The sequence below is a fragment of the Schistocerca cancellata genome, chromosome 4 (genome assembly GCF_023864275.1).
Source record: "Schistocerca cancellata isolate TAMUIC-IGC-003103 chromosome 4, iqSchCanc2.1, whole genome shotgun sequence".
In the NCBI taxonomy this organism is placed as follows: domain Eukaryota; kingdom Metazoa; phylum Arthropoda; class Insecta; order Orthoptera; family Acrididae; genus Schistocerca; species Schistocerca cancellata.
Window position 1 is genome coordinate 367,591,915 of NC_064629.1, and position 23,063 is coordinate 367,614,977.

Here is a 23,063-nt window from a genome sequence, read left to right on the forward strand (position 1 = left end):
TACGTGCTGTACTGCATGTATTCTTCACTCTGTCAAAGAAATAAATTTGATTTTAATGAAGTGGATAGTGATGCACATTGAAGGTTACTTTGTGTGCAGATTATAATGTTTCATTGTATGTGAGATGAAAGCTATCAATGACAGTTTTGCTTTGTTGTATTTTTGTAGTAATGTGCTTAATCACTGAAAGAGGGGACAGATTGCCTCTCTTTAATAAATTCACTATACAAACAAAATTTCTATAGGAACAGCTCTCATCCTGTTAATTTGCAATGCCTTTCATAAATTTCCAATAACTGCTTGTCCATCGTAAAATGGACAACTTAATTCTGTTATGGAGTTAACAATATTTCATAACTTTAATATATGCACATGTTGATTGTGACAGTCATCTGTGAATATTTTATAAAGCATGTATTGCCAGTGATGTTACTTATTATGATCAGACACTTTACAGTGTAGCCTCAGTAGACCAGGCTTGAGAGCGAACCATCTGGTTCCAAACTAGTTGCCAAATGTGTACTGCAGCTATGATGGATTTCTTAATAAATACTTGATAATAGAGTATTAATAGCCTGTGTGTGTGTGTGTGTGTGTGTGTGTGTGTGTGTGTGTGTGTGTGTGTGCGCACTTTCACTTGAAGAGGAGAAAGAGCTTGAAAGCTAGTGTGACTGCTGGTTCATGTTAAGTCTCTGCTCCATGCATTGGTCTGTTATTGGTGAGTGGTTGTCTTTCCCTTATTTTAAGTAGAGGATGAGTGATAGAATAAGGACACTGCATTTTTACCATTTGAAATGCCTATTCTTTTATAGGACTTGCAGCAAATGCTTTGGATGCATTGCAGACTATTGTAAGGAACTCAAAGCCACCATTGAGTGATGCATTAATAAACACAGCTTTTCCTGCTGCTGCACAGTGCATCTTAAAAACCAGTGATCATTCAATAATGCAGGTCAGTGTGATGGTCAGAGGTTGTTTGACTGCAACTTAAAATATTGTTTAAAACGATGGCATTGCCATAAATATTGCACTGGCAGTGCAGGATCTGTTTAAATTGTGATGGCCTTTTCTGTTATTATGTAATGCTTATGTACATATTTCATTGTTTATCATCTCACATATGACTTGTACAACATTTTATTTGAGCAGTGGTGCCTCCAAATGATACTAAATGCTGGTTTTTGTTAGATTTTTTTAAATTATAGTTTATGAAAAGTATCATTATTTTACTGGATTTCGTGGGCGGTATCTGTGATTGTTATCGAGACATAACCCGTGACACATCTTAACAGGATATCTGCTTGCCTTTCCTATATACGTAGTTTGGCTAGATATGACTTAACCACAGCTTAGGATGTAAGTTTACTGTTTGAACAAGAGCCTCATAAATAGTCTTCCAGTGCCCAGTTGTTGATTGCTGGGAGGTTGGAGTATTTTTAAATAACTTTTCGTACAACCACTGAACTAGTTATCAGCTCTGTACTTCTTCACTGCTCAAATAGGGGTGTTAAAACAAACATTCTGTAAGTCTCCTAGACTTTGAGTCTAACATAATAAAACAAGTGACAATAATAATATATTGTCCATACTCAATAAATGTTCAGTTGGAAATTTACACAAATGGTCTGACATACTGCTATCGTAGAACTTTGTTATTCGCTGACTGACTTACTTAACGACTGCACATGATTTTAGCTGAGTTGTAATTAAACATACAAATATAACTCAGTGGTGATGCAGCCAGACTGACAATCAGCATTTACATGCTGAAGGTTGTGCATGGAGTGACAAAATCATGTAATACTAAAGTCTTTATCTCGTGAAACTATAGTGAGCGAGGTACAATTTTGATGTGTCAATTTTGTATGTGCTTCTATTCCAACTACAGAGACAAAAACTGGTGGAAGAAAATCTGCAACATCACAACCAGTGCCTGACTAAAAATTGGAACATAATGAAATACATTAGTGCCAGGGTGGTGGCAGCTGTCTGCGTGCAAATACAGATCAGTGTGCGTTGTCTTCCGATACACCCCATGACCTAGGGTGCCGTTAGCCCTTCTCTTGACAAAGACGTCAAGGAAAGGTAATTTACCCTCAGTTTCAGTCTCCATAGTGAATTTGATGTTGGGGTGTATGGAGTTTAGATGTGTAAGGAAGTCAAGGAGTTTATCCATACCATGTGGCCAGATGACGAACATGTCGTCCACGTAACGGAAAAAGCAAGAACTGTATTTCGAAAAAATGGGTACTCAGAGTGGCAGATTCAACGTGCTCTCCGCCCAACCACTGCAGCACAGCCTGTTGAGATGGATGAAGTCACGAGGGAGGAGGTAGGCACTGCATTTATTCCATACACAGGCGCACTCTCGGGGAAAATTGGCCGCATTCTGAAGAAACACCGGGTCGGAACTGTGTTTTGTCGTCCAAATAAAACTCGTGCACTGGTGGGGAGCGCCAAAGATGACCTCAGTTTGAGGAAGGCCAGCGTGTAAAAGATTCCGTGTCGATGTGGCAAGTCGTATATTGGTCAGACGATGCGTACCGTCGAGGATCGATGCCGTGAACACCAGAGGCACACTCGACTGATGTATCCGAGCAAGTCGGCGGTCGCTGAACATTGTTTGTCGGAAAATCACGCCATGGAGTATGACCGCACGAGGATTCTGGTACAGACGTCGAGATACTGGGACAGCGTTGTTAGAGAGGCCATCGAAATTCGCACCAATGATGACCTCATAAACCGTGACTGTGGCTATAATCTTAGCAAGGCTTGGGAACCAGCGAGTGGGTTAATAAAGAGTAAATCGAGCAAACGTATAGTTGTGACGACCACGGCGGACAGAGCCATCACACCGACGTCATCTCAGACGCCGTCACAATCTGTTCCACCGCGCGACTGCGGCGCGGACAGCGGAGGGAGCGCGCCGTGGGCGGAGGGTATTTAAATCGGCCGCCACTGCGACCGAACCCAGTTCCCTCTTAGCAGCCATAGCGTACGGATCTCCGTGCCAGCACGTTCACAGTACCTCAGTCCGTCAGTTCACCTGATGACGACATGTATGATCGCCGAAATATTATGCCTGTTGGACACTATAGACCGGCAGCACACCCATGGATATTTTGATTATCAAATACGCCGGGAGAAACTCAAGAATCACAAACAATTGATGTTTGGTATTACATGTGTTTGATAGTCATAAAACTATTTTAAAGAAGAACAATGTGTAAAAGACATAATGGTATGATGATTGTCATAGAAATTGTCATTTCCTGGTAATATTACAAATAAGTATCTATTCAAAATTGAGAAAGAAACCCAAATTACAGCAACTGGGGCAGGGCAGGGAAGGGGCAAATGTTAAACTTCTGCAAGGCTAGTCGCAAAACAGGCAGGACCAGTTAAAGAACATTATTCCACTGAAGCACCTTGTTTAGCATCTTCCTCCTTCACTTTCACCTGGAACAGTTTTCACTACTAATTGTGATATGCACAGTACACACACCTTGCACTTCAGCACTCCTCTCAAGTTGGTGGGCATCTCAAGTGGTAACTTATCACTTGTGCCTTAAACTGGCCCTGCAAATACTGACAGTGTCAAAGACTTCATCAAAATATTATATAAAATAACTGCTGAAAATGTTGAAGATTTGTGGGACAGTTTAGAAAACGTTAATCAAAAAAGTATCTATGTAGTTGTGCGAAGAAGAGCAGGACTAAGAATTTGATCTTAGGTACAGATAGAAATGACACCAAGCATGTTGGTTTTCAATTCTTGAAGAATTGAGAGTAATTGAAATCAAAGTTCATGAGCATGAGTTTGTGTTGATGGCAGAATGGGGAAGGAATTGGCTGTGGCCAAAGCAAAGGAACCATCCTCATATCAGACTTAAATGATTTAGGGTAACTCGAAAAGCCAAATAAGGTAGCTGGAATACGATCTCTGGCAACAGAAGAGATTGCTAAGTGATCAATGAAATCAGTTCACCAAGAAGCATGTGAAATTGACGTAAAGATGACATTTATAGAAAACAAGATTCAATACAGAATAAAGGTAATGCTTGGCAACAAAAATTGATAATTACTGTTTGTGAAGTGAAAGGCTTCTTGTAGAACCGGAGATGGATTTTGTGTGTGCGCATGGTGTTGAGTAGTAGCTGTTAAAGACTTTTGTAAATACACTCCTGGAAATTGAAATAAGAACACCGTGAATTCATTGTCCCAGGAAGGGGAAAATTTATTGACACATTCCTGGGGTCAGATACATCACATGATCACACTGACAGAACCACAGGCACATAGACACAGGCAACAGAGCATGCACAATGTCGGCACTAGTACAGTGTATATCCACCTTTCGCAGCAATGCAGGCTGCTATTCTCCCATGGAGACGATCGTAGAGATGCTGGATGTAGTTCTGTGGAACGGCTTGCCATGCCATTTCCACCTGGCGCCTCAGTTGGACCAGCGTTCGTGCTGGACGTGCAGACCGCGTGAGACGACGCTTCATCCAGTCCCAAACATGCTCAATGGGGGACAGATCCGGAGATCTTGCTGGCCAGGGTAGTTGACTTACACCTTCTAGAGCACGTTGGGTGGCACGGGATACATGCGGACATGCATTGTCCTGTTGGAACAGCAAGTTCCCTTGCCGGTCTAGGAATGGTAGAACGATGGGTTCGATGACGGTTTGGATGTACCGTGCACTATTCAGTGTCCCCTCGACGATCACCAGTGGTGTACGGCCAGTGTAGGAGATCGCTCCCCACACCATGATGCCGGGTGTTGGCCCTGTGTGCCTCGGTCGTATGCAGTCCTGATTGTGGCGCTCACCTGCACGGCGCCAAACACGCATACGACCATCATTGGCACCAAGGCAGAAGCGACTCTCATCGCTGAAGACGACACGTCTCCATTCGTCCCTCCATTCACGCCTGTCGCGACACCACTGGAGGCAGGCTGCACGATGTTGGGGCGTGAGCGGAAGACGGCCTAACGGTGTGCGGGACATTAGCCCAGCTTCATGGAGACGGTTGCGAATGGTCCTCGCCGATACCCCAGGAGCAACAGTGTCCCTAATTTGCTGGGAAGTGGCGGTGCGGTCCCCTACGGCACTGCGTAGGATCCTACGGTCTTGGCGTGCATCCGTGCGTCGCTGCGGTCCGGTCCCAGGTCGACGGGCACGTGCACCTTCCGCCGACCACTGGCGACAACATCGATGTACTGTGGAGACCTCACGCCCCACGTGTTGAGCAATTCGGCGGTACGTCCACCCGGCTTCCCGCATGCCCACTATACGCCCTCACTCAAAGTCCGTCAACTGCACATACGGTTCACGTCCACGCTGTCGCGGCATGCTACCAGTGTTAAAGACTGCGATGGAGCTCCGTATGCCACGGCAAACTGGCTGACACTGACGGCGGCGGTGCACAAATGCTGTGCAGCTAGCGCCATTCGACGGCCAACACCGCGGTTCCTGGTGTGTCCGCTGTGCCGTGCGTGTGATCATTGCTTGTACAGCCCTCTCGCAGTGTCCGGAGCAAGTATGGTGGGTCTGACACACCGGTGTCAATATGTTCTTTTTTCCATTTCCAGGAGTGTAGAAAAGCCATACATGTTACTGCAATAAGCAAGTGAATTGTCATATGAGACGTCTGTGTTTATACAATGTGCCAGAAAAGCAGAAGTGTTCTAACATTATGGCAAATATGTTATTGAAGAAATCCAGTTGTAGTAAATGGAGCTCACAGGTGATTCACATTACTGAATACAGTACATAAAGTATTTTCTGGAATTTTACATCAGATGAATATGGGAAGGAAATGAGATTAAGAAAAAGCATTTGTTGACAAATGCTTAGTAATAAAGCAGGTAGTGGAAGAACACAATGACGTAACAGAAATACTGGCCTTATCATTGGCTGTGGTTTAGTCTCAACTTACTATTGTAACAATATGATCTAGATCACATTATATAGTAATTTGTTCTGCTAGCAATTTCTGTGTTTTGTGAGGTGTGTGTTTGCTGCCGAGGCCTTTGAGAAAGGGTGCAGGCACTTGTAGTGGGCATTTTGTCAAAGGTTGAAGTATTTTGATGTTTCAAGGAATTTTCAGCATCAGGAGCATCAGTTTAAGATAAACCACATAGCACCAGAATGACATATCCAAATGTTAGGAATCAAATTTTGTGTGCTGTGTGTAACTATAAGAATGCTTGGGAACAAGTGGATTACTTACAGCGTTGTTGATATTTCAGTAAATCAACTGAGGATGGAACACTATCTTTTGTAACATGTCTCCATCTTCTTGCACAGATTAAAGTATTCCTCATCTAAGAAAAACACATTAATAGTAATTAAACAGGGTTTTGTGTTGTGATTTGGAGGGAAAATCCACCAAGATGAGGAGCGCCACACTAACTCCAACAAAATGAAAAAAAGTGAAAATGAGCAAATCATATGCACATTATGATCATTAAAAAAAAATTAGACAAATGTGATTCCTGGTAAGACTTCTGTGTTAAGGACAGACAGTAAATCAACATTTTTACCAGGACATGTTTATCTTCAAAAAAGGACCACTTTGTGAAGCCAAGCATCATATAAAAGTAGTTGCTGCATCATGGTATGCCTTTCGACAATGCACACTGTTTAATTTTTGACAAACTCAACTATCTTATTCCTCAGACTTTGTTCCTTACGATACTGTCTTCCTGAATCCAACTACTTATATTAGAAGACATTTTTCGTACAATAGGAAAAACCAACAACCACCCAGGTGATAACGATTCCAGTTGCATCGCACCAGCACTACTGCAGAGTGTGAATTGAGTTTGTCATGTACTGTGTGCCTTCATTAGGAGTTTATCTTATTAGTTCATTTACAGTTTTCAGATCTTTGTATACTGTTCATAGATGTTTTGGTAGCTTGATGATATATTGTATGAAAATAATAAATGAATATATTGTGGCTGTCAGCTTCATTAAAGTGTGTAGATGTGGAGCTACAGCAGCAGCAGCTTGCATGTCAGTGCAGTGAACCTTCCAATTAGAATTATTAGGCTCAGTGGGATCCTCACCCTTACCTTCAACTTCCAGACCACCTTGCCACAGAAAGATTTGTAGTGATCTGTGGAAAACCAACCCAGCTTACCTAAATCAGTTCTCCGTGGTGCTTGAAAATTAGTTCCATCAAACTTAAATATAAACTAATACACATTATGATTAAAAAATTTTCAGTGGCCTCATATAATATGGTATTTAGAATATATAATCCAAATCGTAGCTTTCATTAGCTTTATAATCATGTATGAGCTCGGATTTTAGTGTGTATTGAAAGCTCTGTATTTGAATGATTCGAGGAAACCTTGGGATGTACTAGTAGAGTGTGTCTTTTTGAAATTCAGGGCACCATTTCTTGTAAATGAAATGGTATACTCAGCAATCTATTTATTTATCATGTGTAAAAGGCATTTTCAGTCTCAATTTCTGCAGTGGTTATGTAATATTTGAGTGCTGTCCGTGTAATCTCAAAGCTATTGAGGTGCTAAGACAGTGAGGCCAAATCAGCAAAGTCTTACTCACTTACTGAAAAAGTAAACATAGAATAGTTGTGCGTGAAATGTACTCTTCAAAATATTTAGTATATAAATTAACCAGGCCCAAGTCAGGTGCTTCACAGGAAAGTTTTGTGTAACTGATTTGAACTATTGCAGCAGTAGCAGGGAAAGCAGTTGCATGAAACTGCTATGAGTAGAAGAGAAAAATATGTGCAAAGTGAAAACTGCTGAAAACGGGGGAGGAAAACCGAAGCTGACAAAGATCGTTGGGGGGGGGGGGGGGGGGTTGGTGGTGGGAACCACATAAAAGTTGCAAAAAAGTTCTTTAAATTCTTGTGGGCATTTCAGGTGGGAATGTTCAGAATACAGTGTGCAATAAAGAATTTTGTGTTAACAGTATTTAATTCACAGATAGTATATAAATCAGCTGGATATGACAGCAGTTGCAACATTTTAGGCTCCAGTTGTTAAAAAAGACCTTATTTGCAGAGCCACAGTAGATATGGTAAGTGAATCATGGTCCAAAAAGGGCAGTCCTAAGGAAATTAACCATACACCACAAAAGTGGATAGTGCAGCAGTACAGGCTCTGACCAGGATACAGTTGGGAACAATAAAAAAAATTGCTGTTCTGGATACAGATTTCAGAAAATAAATCATGATGTAGGAGTTACACATATACTATGGAAGGAAACTGCTGTGTGACACTTATTTTCAGGAGCATCCAGTAGTAAATAAGTTGTGTGTGGTATGAGGAATTTATTTCCACAATGAATATGCACCTGAAGAGACGCATGTGCCCCATGTGGGGGAGTTTTAATTTAGCAAGGAAAGCACAGGTGCAGTTGATGTGCTAGTACTGCTATTAGTTGATTGGTCCGATATGGGCTGTAGTATAGAGTTGACCATCTGGAAGATTGGTAACACTAAAGCCCATTCTACACGGGGCATGTGAGCTTGCAAGATTACCTGTGATGCACCATTTCTGCTGGCACCTACCACGTATATGAGACTCTTTGCACAACATTTACGCGTACAATTGCTAGAAGGCGGAATAGGATGGATCCTATTCTCATGCAAATGTAGGTGCTTTGCCCATACGCAGACACAGAGTGGGGAGCACAGTTGACAAATGGGGCAATGTTCTATGTGTATTGTGTATCTTGCTCCCGATCAGTGAAACGTAGTGCAGCATGTTCTTCATCTCACAAAAATTAATGCGTGAAATATCTGCAATTTTCAGTAAGTATTATTTGAAGCTTTATCTCAGTTAAACAATTTATAAAAAGTTGCTGCTATTATAAGCAACTCCTCAGTTGTTGGAGTCCGCAAGAAAGAAGTGAAAGTTACAGGAAACAAGTGCTTTCAAATACTTATGCCGTGAAATCCGTAACTCTTTGAGGAATATGTCTATTATCGGGTTAGACAGACTCGAAACTGACGTACGATGCTCAAACTAAAAGCTCTTGTAAGATTTGCCAGTTGCCAGGAATAACAATGTAACTGTTAACCCAGAAAGGAATAAAATATGAAAATTTTCAGTTAATATAACTGATCAAACAATCGTATGAAAAAAAATACACACACAAAATTAGTCTTGCCAATCTGCATGGCGAAATTGCTTCCCTCCTAATGCTGTATCTCAGGTGAATATTTGGCTCAATGACGAATGACAGCTTGTCAAAACAAGCTGCATCCATTCTTACAAAATTTTATACAGTAGTGGATCCTCCAGCCTCAGCTCCTTCATCAATAAGGAATAGCAGTCCTTTTCCTGGTCCCAGCAGCTTCTATTTTTTGCCGCATTTTTCTTCAGATTTTTTCTTTATGGTGAAAGCCGCAACTATGCTAATAAGAGCCAAGGTGATATCTTCTTCAATCCTTTCTGAGCCTTGTCTTCTGAAAGTATTTAAACAGCTTTGAGGCCATTTACAAATGTGAGCAACTTATAGTTCCATACAAACTGCATGAAAACAATTAAATGCAGCATCATAGTGACTGTCTAAAGTGCAAATAAATGTAGTTTCCTTAGACATAAAATACCAGACAGTCTCGAAAGTGAACTAAAGCCATCAATTCACGTGCTGGAAGTTGTCAACAAACACAGCAAACACGTAAAGCAGACGACGTGACACACTTGCCGTATAAACACTTTGGTGGTTGGACGTTCTATTGCATGGAGTGCTGCAGTGGACTACTTTCTTGTGAGTGTCTTATGTCTAGTGTAAAACAGGCTTAAGGAAGGTGGCACACAGGTGAATCCAGTCTGTGATTATTGTTTGAATTCCTTTGTATTTTAGCGTTCAACCCCTCTGGTTGTCCAGATGATGAAAATATCAGTGCATCAGAACTACACTAAGAACTTTGTCCTGAGATCCCCCTCCCCATCCATGCTCCTTTTCTGACAACATTGGCTTAACAATCCTGTTTCTAGTGCAAATATCCATGTATTTTGGTGTGCATTTCAAGTAATAGTTGTAGAGTATAAAATTACTATGAGGAAGTAGTTACCATATGCTTAATTTTATGCAGTTGCTAGTTGTGGGAGTCTTCAGCAGCAAAAATGTGTACGGGGAGAGTGTTAACCTTAACTTTAGCAATTGAGGGGTCAGCGCAACAGTGGTCTAAGCCACTTTTTCAAGAAATAAACAGAAGGTCAAATTTATAAAATTGAAGTTTTTCTTGGAATTTGGAAATCCCAATTTTTTTGGTAGTGGTGTATTCCATGATGATTGGTTAACTTAACCGCAATGTTATAAAGTCTTTTGTGAATTAGTTTTAGAAATAGTGCAGTTTGTATGAAGCACCTGCAACTAGTTTTCTTGGTTAGACCACTGTTGCACCGACATTTTTGTGTACATGAGAAAGAAGAGAAAATGTTATTTGAATAAATGTAATGTAATGTAATTAATCATATGTTCATCCTAATACAGGGCTATTACAAATGATTGAAGCGATTTCATAAATTCACTGTAGCTCCATTCATGGACATATGGCCACGACACACTAGAGATACGTAGAAAAACTCATAAAGTTTTGTTCGGCTGAAGCCGCACTTCAGGTTTCTGCCGCCAGAGTGCTCGAGAGTGCAGTGAGACAAAATGGCGACAGGAGCAGAGAAAGCGTACGTCGTGCTTGAAATGCACTCAAATCAGTCATAACAGTGCAGCGACACTTCAGGACGAAGTTCAACAAAGATCCACCAACTGTCGACTCCATTCGGCGATGGTATGCGCAGTTTAAAGCTTCTGGATGCCTCTGTAAGGGGAAATCAACGGGTCGGCCTGCAGTGAGTGAAGAAATGGTTGAACGCGTGCAGGCAAGTTTCACGCGTAGCCCGCGGAAAATTGGCTCATGCCACAACTGGAGACCGACAGCGCCGACTTCCTCTTTCAACAGGATGATGCCCCACCGCACTTACATCATGATGTTCGGCATTTCTTAAACAGGAGATTGGAAAACCGATGGATCGGTCGTGGTGGAGATCATGATCAGCAATTCATGTCATGGTCTCCATGCTCTCCCGACTTAATCCCATGCGATTTCTTTCTGTGGGGTTATGTGAAAGATTCAGTGTTTAAACCTCCTCTACCAAGAAACGTGCCAGAACTGCGAGCTCGCATCAACGATGTTTTCGAACTCATTGATGGGGACATGCTGCGCCGAGTCTGGGAGGAACTTGATTATCGGCTTGATGTCTGCCGAATCACTAAAGGGACACATATCGAACATTTGTGATTGCCTAAAAAAACTTTTTGCGTTTTTGTATGTGTGTGCAAAGCATTGTGAAAATATCTCAAATAATAAAGTTATTGTAGAGCTGTGAAATCGCTTCAATCATTTGTAATAACCCTGTAGTTGTTTTAAAAGTTTTAATATGAATTTAAAGTAACAATACATTACACAAAGTGGTTATGTCAGTAAAATAATTAGATTATAAACTTATCATTACAAGCAAGAGCTTTCTTCTTCTTCTTCAGTATGTGTTTAGCAAGCTTGCACAGTAGGCCTACTAGACATAATCAAAAATGTCTTCACTGTCATTCTCCACAATATGTTGCATATTTTCATCTTCCTCAGTTCTATTTTGAGATACCAGACTACTATAAAATGAACGGTGAATGGATGGAACAGATTTCAAAAGGTCATTAATATATTTGTTTCTTTGGGTTTATTGGCCTGGGTTGGGAATATTTTGGTACTAGCTGAACATGTTGTAGTTAAGGGTGTGTTTATTCTTTCTCCTTTCCACCGAGAGAGGTGGCACAGTGGTTAGCACACTGGACTCGCATTCGGGAGGACGACGGTTCAATCCCTCATCTGGCCATCCAGATTTAGGTTTTCTGTGATTTCCCTAAATCACTATAGGCAAATGCCGGTATGGTTCCTTTGAAAGGGCACGGCCGACTTCCTTCCCCGTCCTTCCCTAATCTGATGAGACCGATGACCTCGCTGTTTGGTCTCTTCCCCCAAACAACCCAACCCTCTTTCTCCTTTGTCCTTTAACGATATTCATACAAGCACCTTGCTCTATAGTATCTGAATAACAATACCTGACACAATATTTCCGTGGTTGTTCAACAGAGACTTTCAGCATTGAAATGAGATTGAAAGCAACAGGTTCTTTATCCTCAGTAAATTTATGATTATCAGTTAAAGGCTTTGAACTTATGAAGTCAACCTGTTGCAGTTCAGTTACAATAAATTTTCTTTTACCTATCCTAGTATATTTTTTTATAAGATCTACCCACCAAGCAGGTGTATACACACACATCTTTTCAATCTCTCTCTCTTCTCTGCGAGCCCAAAGTCCCTATCACAGGGTAGATAGCTATGACCTGATACTAGATACTTGTGAACTATTTCCTTAACATATTGTCTGTGAATAAGTTGCAATCAAAAGCATACTAAGGATATATTCTTATTTTGAGCAAAACAGTTATTAGAATACACGATTAATTTATCAATATTTTGAAGATTGTTAGAAGCATATTTAATTAAACATTATATTATTTCATTAGCACCCCGTCCTGCAATATGTTCTTGCCATACATACATGTGCACATCATCTGAAGTACAATCATGCACACAAAAGTTATAAGTCCACAACTGTCTCTTGTTGAAAAATCCACTAGTGTGTAGAAGGGGAGTAGAAAGAGCTTGTTGTAAATCGAATGCTATCACTGTCACAGAACTGTGGTCTTTAGAATAAGCTGTATCAGTTTTTAGATTATTATATGCCTGTTTCACTTTTAATTGATACAAATGTCTTTTTGGACGCTATCTTTTTCAACATCTTCCTGCACATGTGAAAGTTTTAAGTGCAATGAATCGCACACCTTGCATGTGTCAGTAGATGGTGAGGAAAAGAGAAGTTGAATTTTGTATTTAAAATATCCCTGTAAATATACTCATTAACAATATCTTCAGGATTATGTTCCTGTTTCATCAAAGTAACATAAAGTTTATACATCATAGCTGCATTAAGACCTTCAGGCAAATACTTTGTTTGGAGCAGAAGCTCTCGAATAATGATTTCCACGCAATGGAAAACTATTAATATGATTTACAACTAAATTGGACTGATGATCACTAGTTTTGTTGGGTCTATTTCCATGTCTTCCGTGACCATCTTGTTTTGGTGTTCCCTCAGTCTGTCTTTGTGAAACTGCCCTCGAAAGTCTACCATTACTGATTCCAAAGATATGAATGCCTGTTTGCAAACTCTTTTATCACTACCCTCTAACGAAATATAACAATCACGGGTGTGTTGTCTCTTGCTCTCATTTCCACTTGCACCATATCTTTTCTTTGCTAGGTTTACTTTCACACATCCACCAATATATGCATTGTGTAAACTAAAGTCACACATATTCCAAAACCTTTTGAACACTGTTTCGCATTGTTAATCATTGTTAATCATTGAAATGTGCATAACACTTACATTGACGACCTCATGGTGGGCCTTGTTTACGTTGATGGACTTTCTTGCCTGTTCTCCGTACATATTCTTCTCCTGCATTTCTTTTCCTCGTCTTTACATTCCTGTCCCAGGAATGTAAATGCCTTGCCCTTTTCCTTCCACAGTTTTCCACTGTTTCTTCATTATTTTCATTGCTTGAGAAATCACTCTCGCCCTTAATGTCAGCCAAAGTTAATGTTATTACATGTGATCCAGATACTGACCTCTCATTGGCTGTTTGAGGTTGGACCAATGTTGCACTCAAACAAAACATAAGTTTGTTAGAGTGAAGAAATTGGTGACTTTTAAATAATATATAAGATGTGATATTGGTGTATGCTACATGATAGAAAGGTAGTTCACCTCACTAGACAACAGATGGCACCAATATCTCATTTTCTGTATTGGAAAGGGCTAGACCACTGTTGTGCCGACCCCCTCAATTCATCCCATCTCCTTTCTATTTTCACTTGCCATTTGTTTTTCCACAGGCAGCTTTTTAGTTTTATCTCTATAGTCTCTTATTTCCACTGGCTTCTGTTTTCTCACTTACACCCATAATCTGTGTTTGATACCTAATGCTCAAGTATATTTCATTACTGGGCATACTAGAATGGGGTGTATAGTTTCTGCTGAAGATGAATAATAACTAATTAATATTAATGGTTGGATGAGGTGGTATTAACTACATGCATATCTCTACTGCTCATTAAAGCTGCCTCAGAGGTGTTATCTGGATCATATTGCAAAGTTTATACAAGTTTCCTTTGTTGCTAATCACTGGTATCATCTATTCTTCAATTTTCAGTGCATTTTTCCCTTAACTTACACACGTCAACTTTTTCTCATCAGTTGTTGCAAACTTCAGTGGTGAACTAACATGTTCACCACTGGAGAACTGTTCACAATTCTGAGTTTTTATTCTAAATATCCATGCAACCGCATGCAATAGAAACAGTTAAAAAGCACCAAGGCTTCCCAGTAGGGAGGAGAGGATGATGAATGTTGGGTCTTCCATATGTCCCCAGAGTTGCCAATCTTATGACCCTTGTTTAACATTATATGCTTATGTTGGTGGGTAAATATAATGATTGTGTTTACACCCAGATGTTCACCTGAACATGTGGTTGTAATGCTACTAAAATTGGTGAGAATCCAATAAAAAGAATTTCCATACAGCTGAAGCAGTTTCCTAATTTCCAGAATGCATTTTTTGGAGTTGTAGTTGCCCTGACTACATAGTCCCATTTGCCTTGCAGTGGCATCACCCGTGATCTACGTGCTAGATGAATTAATAATTCCTAGTTATTTTCTGAGATAACTTTCATATTACAAAGAAATCTCTGGCTCTGAAAAGTAGCAGTTTTGCTAATGAGTGTACATGTTTTTGTTGTTAATTTTGTGCCTTTTTCCCCCATTGGCAGTCAGTTAACCTCATATTTTTAGCAAACCTTCCCTTAAGTGCTTCATAAGACGTACAAAGCTTTTAAAAGGATGAAATAAGTCTGTTGTCGATGGCTCTGAGCTATAGAGACTAAAGGACTAAAGAACTTTGGCTTCTTTTGTTCCAGAATGGAGGAGAATGTTTGAGGGCATATGTATCTGTCTCTCCTGATCAAGTCTTCAATTACCAAGATGCAGATGGGCAAACTGGATTGGGTTACCTTCTACAGACAGCAGCTGTTTTGTTGAATCCTGCTTCTACAGAGTTCACAGCAACATCTGTTGGAAAGTTTGTTGTGACTCTGATATCAAAAGCAGGAAATATTCTGGGTGAAAACCTAGATTTGATTTTGAAGGCTGTCCTAAGTAAAATGCAGAGAGCAGAATCAATAACAGTTATACAGGTAAGAATGAATGTTCTAGCATTTTAATAAGCATAAATTGTATTTTGCTATGACCAACCTGGTGCCTTTCCCCAGAAGCAATGAAAAAAGGCAAACATGAAGGGTTACTTCAATAGCAGGGGACAAGTTCCCCTAAGGTTTGGTCATTACTTAGTTATTGATGTTCTGTTTGACAAGTTGTACTGCAAAGGTCTTTCTCAAATAAAACCCTGCCAGAAAGTTCTTGCTTCCCATGCTACACTCAATTCAACAAGACAAACTTAATTGGGTTAGTATGACAGATTGCATAGTTTTCGCAAAGGATTTAAATCTTATTTGTTTAATATCTTGCACCTTGGCAAGCAAAATTGTGTAGAACTCGTATTTCAGTTGGCAATAAAGGTAATGAGGAAACTACTAATAGAATGAATTTAAGTACCTTAGTGGAAGTCTGTCTCTCTCTCTCTCTCTCTCTCTCTCTCTCTCTCTCTCTCTCTTATTGATGTTTGGTAATTACATTACAGAGCCTTATTATGGTATATGCACAACTCATCCATCATCAGTTGGAACCAGTGTTAAATTTTTTATCATCTGTTCCTGGCCCAACTGGACAATCTGCATTACATTATGTGCTGGAAGAATGGAGTTACCGCCACAGTTACTTCTGTGGGGACTATGAGGTGAAAGTGAGGTAATACATTGTGCTTAGTTTAGTCTTGTTAATAGTTGCATAATACAGTATAAGTCGAAAAGTTTGTAGAAGTGAAGCACCACAGTGAAAAAGGAAAAACATCATAGAATTAACTGCTGAAGACTATGCTCAAGTTTCATAAAATAAGCTAGGGAAGCAAGGGCATAATTTAATCAGATTTTTCAAACAGGAAAGTCTTCTTTCTGATCAGTTACCATATTGCTGCCATGTTAGATGTGTTACAGTTCCATTCTACTTCTATAATGTGCAAGTGACCTGACTGCATATTGGAGGGTATTTCTGGTACTACTGTCTGTTACCTCTTTCCCTATTCCACTCACGATTGGCATGTGAGAAGACTGACTGTCGGTAAGCCTCTGAATTAGCCTTAACTTCTCAGATTTTCTCATTTGGTCATTTTTTCAAGATGTCTGTGGGAGGGATAAAGAGATGTGTTGTCAGACTCTTCCCCAAATGTACTGTCGTAAATTCAATACTAACCCCTCTGTGGTGCACCAACACTTCTCTTGTAACATCTGCCACTGGAGTTAGTGTTCAGTATCTTCATAATACACTCGCACTTATTAAACGATCTTGTGATGAAACGCACCACTTCTCATTGGATCTCTCCCTACCTCGCTGACTACATTCCTACCTTGCCCCCTGTAGGTCTGGGGGTTAGAATAGGGCCAAGGTATTCCTGCCTGTTGTAAGAGGTGAGTAAAAGGAGTGTCTCCCATTTTGGCCTTTCTGTGATGGTTCCCTGTAGGCTCTGACCACCATTTTTCAAAATTTTCCTGAAGAGCGAGCCAATTGGGAAAGGGCGCCTTACGTGAAGCATAGTGTCCATTATGCCCTGAGACCTCGCTTCCTTCATCAATGTGGATCTGCACTTCTGCTCATTACCCAGCTGTTCAGTGAGGTCACCCTCCTGGGTGCGGTTTCCTCCATCCTCTGTGCAGTATTGCATTCCGCGCTGTCAATGATGATGGACGATTTCTTAGCTCATTTGCACCTGATATCCCGCACGGTAGACAGTCCATTGTGATGGGGCCGCCATGTACCCAGTTGGTTGTAGCCCCCTGACTACACAGGTATGGCTCCACTGATGCCTGTGCCGTTAACTCCCCACGTATGTCAAGGAGTAGATGCCTGTCACCCTGTGGCATCGGGACTCCTGGCAATGGCCATCCTGCCAGGTGGCCTTTACTGCGGCTGGGTGGTGCCCGTGGGGAAGACTCCTGGTTGGAGTGGGTGGCATCAGGATGAGTGACACGCCATTAAGTGTAGTACGTAATCTCTTGCTGGTGGTCAAACACCAGCAGTCTCTAAGCGGTCAGGGTCTAATTTCAATGCTAAGAAATACAACCGAAATCATTCACCCCGTCCCGCCCACTCTCCCTGGGCGCACCATGGGAGGAATGCCAGGCTAAGGATGGCAACAAAGCTTATTCATCCCGGTACCTCATATGTATGAAAGTTGATGGGGAATTTTTCTTGTCAATGAAACATCAGTTTTTTGTGGAGCATTTAGAGAACAAGTTCGGGGAGGTGGAGGGCTTGTCCAAAATGCAGTCAAGATCAGTCTTGATCAAAACAGCATCCTCTGCCTAGTCACAGGCACTACTCGCCTGTTACAAGCTGGGAATGTTTGTGTTTCCATCATGTCCCATAAGAGCTTAAATATGGTCCAGGGTATCATATTTCACAGGGATCTTCTTTTGCAGTCTGACAATGAGCTGCAAGCCAATTTAGAGTGGCAAAGTGTCAGTTTTGCCTGGCGCGTCCACCAGCGTCCAAGGGATAATCAGGTAACCACCGGTGCCGTCATCTTGGCCTTCGAGGGTGATACATTACCCAAGGTGGTCAGGGTGATGATCTACCACTGAGACATGAAGCCTCCCCTGATGTGGTGCTTGAAGTGCTGCAAGTTTGGCCATATGTCTTCCCGCTGTATTTCCAGCGTCAACTGTCAGTATTGTGGATATCCTTCACATCCCAATACTCCCGTGCCCCGCCTCCCATCTGTGTCAACTGCGGAGAGCACCATTCACCTTGCTTTCCAGACTGTAGGATTCTCCAGAAAGAAAGAAAAATAAGGGAATAAAATACCCTGGACCGACTGACCTACACAGAGGCTATGAGAAAATGAGAGGCTACATCCTGTGCATATGAAGTCAACCTACGCTGCTGCTGTGACAGTGGTTCTACCCTCTTACATTCTGCCGCATACAGTCGACTCTGAGCTGTCAGATTCCATCTGCCCCCTTGATGGTGGGGGCACTTCTCTCTCTGTTGCTCCTGCACAACCTACTTCAGGAGCAGCACCCCCCACCCCATAAACCATTGGGGATTTCAGTCCCCACTTCTCAGTTGAAGTATAAATATTCTTCGGCTCCTCTCACCAGGAAGGGATCCCTTCAGCCACTCCTTTCCCAGGTTCCTACCAGTGGCAAAGCTGACACCCGCTAGTGGCTGAAGCAGCCACAGGTTGCTGGTTGTGGGGCTTCATGGTCCTCTTAAGTCTCTGAGACTGAATCAGTGAAGCCCTCCCAGCTGGACAAACCTATGGAGCAGCGAGATGAACCTAAAAAGAAGGATCCCCAAGAACCAAGGCACTGTGTGGCACCCACACCACCACTACCTACAAGCTGTGTGTCAGAGCATGAGGTGGAGATTCTGGCGTCTGCTGAGGACCTAGATCTCACTGGGCCCTCAGACACAATGGATGTCTATCACACAGGTACTCATCTGGTAGCAGCTGGTGACCCTGAGGTGTAGACCGCCTCATTGAGTGTTTCGTGCGTTCCCAGTCTCACGATCACATAATCCTCCAGTGGAATTGTGGCAGTGATTTCCACCAACTGGCTGAGATATGGCAACTGTTAAGCTTCACACCTGCTTTCTGCAGTGCTCTCTAGGAAACCTGATTCCCGGCAATGCGGACCCCTGCCCTCCATGGCTGTAAGGGATATTACAGGAACCATAGCAACTAATAGTGTCAGGTGGAGTTTGCATCTGTCCTGAACTCAGTATGTAGTGAACCTGTGCCCCTTCAAACCCATCTTGAAGCTGTGGCTGTCAGGATAAGGACAATGCAGGAAGTAACTGTCTGCAATGTATATCTTCCTCCAGATGGTGCACTTCCCTGAACGTATTGGCAGCACTGATCAACCAACTCCCTAAACCTTTCCTACTTTTGTGAGATTTTAACACACACAACGCCTTGTGGAGTGGCGTCCTGCTTATTGGCCGAAGTAGGGAGGTCAAAAATTTACTCTCATGACTTGACCTCTGCCTCTTAAATAGATGCCCCCACACATTTCAGTGTGGCACGTGGCACATATTCAGCCATTGAGCTCTGTTTGCATTCCTGGCCTTCTCTCATCTGTCCACTGGAGAGCACATAACGACCTGTGGGGTAGTGACCACTTCCCCATCTTCCTGTCACTCCCCCCGTGTCACACCCATGGATGCCTACCCAGATGGGCTTTAAACAAGGCAGACTGGTTAAGCCTTCACCTCTGCTGTCACTGCTGAACCTCCCCCACATGGTGCCATCGATGTTTAGCAGGTCACTACGACGATAGTTTCTGCAGCGGAAATCGTGATCGCTCGTTCTTTAGGGTGCCCCTGGCGAAAGTCACTCTTGGTGGTCGCCGGAAGTCGCTGAGGCAATTAGTGTCTGCAAGCTTTACAGCAACACAAGCGGCACCCTTCTCTAGAGCACGTAATAGCCTTTAAGCGGCTTCATGCCCGCGTTCGCCAGCTTATAAAAAGACGACGTGTCGACTATTGGGTGCCATACGTCACTTTCCCAAGTCTGGACAAAGATCAGATCTCTTTGGGTACCAGACCCCAACAGATGTCCCTGGCATTAACATCAATGGCATGTTATCTAAAGATACAAACGCAATTGCTGAGCAATCTGCTAGAGCCTCTGCATCGCAGAATTACCCTCCACTCCTTCTCGCCCTCAAATAGCGGATGGAGAGGAAAGTCCTCTTGTTCATTACATGCCACAGTGAACCCTATGACGCCCCATTTACAGAGTGTGAGCTCCTCAGCATCTTTGCACATTGCCCCCGACTCAGCTCCTGGGCCAGATTGGATCCACAGTCAGATGATTAAACATATCTTGTCTGACAAGCGACATCTTCTCGCCATGTTCAACCGGACCTGGTGCGATGGAGTCTTTCCGTCATAGTGGTGGGAGAGCACCATCATTCCGGTGTTCAAACCCAGTCAAAACCCACTTGATGTGGATAGCTACCGGCCCATCAGCCTCAACAACTTTCTTTGTAAGCTGCTGAAACGTATGGTGTGTCATCAGTTGGTTTGGGTCCTGGAGTCACGTGGACAACTTGAGTGTCAGGACGACTTCTGCCAGGGTCGCTCTACCACTGATTATCTTGTCTCCCTTGAGTCTGCCATCTGAACAGCCTTTTCCAGAGCCAGCATCTGGTTGCCGTCTTTCTTTATTTACATAAAGCATAAGAGACAAACTGGTGACATCATATCCTTGCCACATACACTCCTGGAAATTGAAATAAGAACACCGTGAATTCATTGTCCCAGGAAGGGGAAACTTTATTGACACATTCCTGGGGTCAGATATATCACATGATCACACTGACAGAACCACAGGCACATAGACACAGGCAACAGAGCATGCACAATGTCGGCACTAGTACAGTGTATATCCACCTTTTGCAGCAATGCAGGCTGCTATTCTCCCATGGAGACGATCGTAGAGATGTTGGATGTAGTCCTGTAGAATGGCTTGCCATGCCATTTCCATCTGGCGCCTCAGTTGGACCAGCGTTCGTGCTGGACGTGCAGACCGCGTGAGACGACGCTTCATCCAGTCCCAAACATGCTCAATGGGGGACAGATCCGGAGATCTTGCTGGCCAGGGTAGTTGACTTACACCTTCTAGAGCACGTTGGGTGGCACGGGATACATGCAGACGTGCATTGTCCTGTTGGAACAGCAAGTTCCCTTGCCGGTCTAGGAATGGTAGAACGATGGGTTCGATGACGGTTTGGATGTACCGTGCACTATTCAGTGTCCCCTCGACGATCACCAGTGGTGTACGGCCAGTGTAGGAGATCGCTCCCCACACCATGATGCCGGGTGTTGGCCCTGTGTGCCTCAGTCGTATGCAGTCCTGATTGTGGCGCTCACCTGCACGGCGCCAAACACGCATACGACCATCATTGGCACCAAGGCAGAAGCGACTCTCATCGCTGAAGACGACACGTCTCCATTCGTCCCTCCATTCACGCCTGTCGCGACACCACTGGAGGCGGGCGCACGATGTTGGGGCGTGAGCGGAAGACCGCCTAACGGTGTGCGGGACCGTAGCCCAGCTTCATGGAGACGGTTGCGAATGGTCCTCGCCGATACCCCAGGAGCAACAGTGTCCCTAATTTGCTGGGAAGTGGCGGTGCGGTCCCCTACGGCACTGCGTAGGATTCTACGGTCTTGGCGTGCATCCGTGCGTCGCTGCGGTCCGGTCCCAGGTCGACGGGCACGTGCACCTTCCGCCGACCACTGGCGACAACATCGATGTACTGTGGAGACCTCACGCCCCACGTGTTGAGCAATTCGGCGGTACGTCCTCCCGGCCTCCCGCATGCCCACTATACGCCCTCGCTCAAAGTCCGTCAACTGCACATACGGTTCACGTCCATGCTGTCGCGGCATGCTACCAGTGTTAAAGACTGCGATGGAGCTCCGTATGCCACGGCAAACTGGCTGACACTGACGGCGGGGGTGCACAAATGCTGCGCAGCTAGCGCCATTCGACGGCCAACACCGCGGTTCCTGGTGTGTGCGCTGTGCCGTGCGTGTGATCATTGCTTGTACAGCCCTCTCGCAGTGTCCGGAGCAAGTATGGTGGGCCTGACACACTGGTGTCAATGTGTTCTTTTTTCCATTTCCAGGAGTGTAGTATGAGTCGGGTCTCTGAGACCACTGCTGATTTGTATTCAGAACTTCCTGTTGCTCCATACTTTGTGTCCAAGTTAGTGCATCCCATAGTTCCCCCATACTCCGCAAGGCTCCGTATTGAGTATCTTTCTATTTTTAGTGGCTATTAATGGTCTAGCAGCAGCTGTAGGGCTGCTGGTCTCACCTTCTCTTTATGTGGATAACTTCTGCATTTTGTACTGCTCCTCTAGTACTGGTGTTGCAGAGCAGCACCTACAGGGAGCCATTTACAAGGCACAGTCATGTAGTCTAGCCCATGGTCTCCAGTTTTCAGCCGCGAAGTCGTGTCCCATGTATTGCCGTCGGCATCGCACTGTTCATCCAGAACCAGAACTTTTAACTTAATGATGATCCACTCACTGTAGTGGAGACATACCTATTCTTAGGACTGATTTTCGATGCCCGATTGGCTTGGCTACCTCACCTTCATCAGCTTAAGCAAAAGTGCTGGCAGCACCTCAATGCTATCCACGCCCTCAACACCAACTGGGGTGCAGATTGCTCTATGCTGCTGCTGCTGCTTTATGGGGCTCTTGTTCAATCCTGCCTTGACTATGGAGTCCGGTTTACAGTTCAGCAGCACCCTCAGCGTTGTGTGTACTTGACACAGTGCACCACTGCGGTGTTCGCCTAGCGACGGGAGCTTTTAGAAAGAGTCCGGTGACCAGTGTCCTGGTGGAGGCAGGAGTCCCTCCATTGTAAGTTAGGTTAGGTGTGCACAACTGCTCACCAGTTACGTTGCACACGTTTGTAGTTCTCCTGCACATCCGAATTACAGTCTCCTTTTCCCAACCACGGCGGTTCATCTCCCATGGCCCAAGTCAGGGCTTACGATTGCAGTTTGCGTCCTGTCCCTTCTGTCTGAACTGGAGTCCTTACCATTACCGCATCTCCTTGAAGTCCATTCACGTACACCTCCATGGTATACACCTAGGCCGTAGATTCTTCTGGACCTTTCGCATGGCCCGAAGGACTCAGTTAACCCTGCGGCTCTCTACCACTTCCTCTAGATTCTCGACATGTATCGGGCCTC

The 23,063-nt window shown here is 43.4% G+C and overlaps 1 protein-coding gene across 1 annotated transcript in view; it reads left to right on the plus strand.

The window, feature by feature from the left end:
- Positions 1-23,063, plus strand: part of LOC126183357 (importin-9) — a 148,799-nt gene that overhangs the window by 110,360 nt on the left and 15,376 nt on the right. The window contains exons 14-16 of the mRNA XM_049925268.1: positions 813-952; positions 15,091-15,366; positions 15,870-16,036. Of these exons, the coding sequence (XP_049781225.1) occupies positions 813-952; positions 15,091-15,366; positions 15,870-16,036 (583 nt within the window). The remainder of the gene's footprint in view (positions 1-812; positions 953-15,090; positions 15,367-15,869; positions 16,037-23,063) is intronic.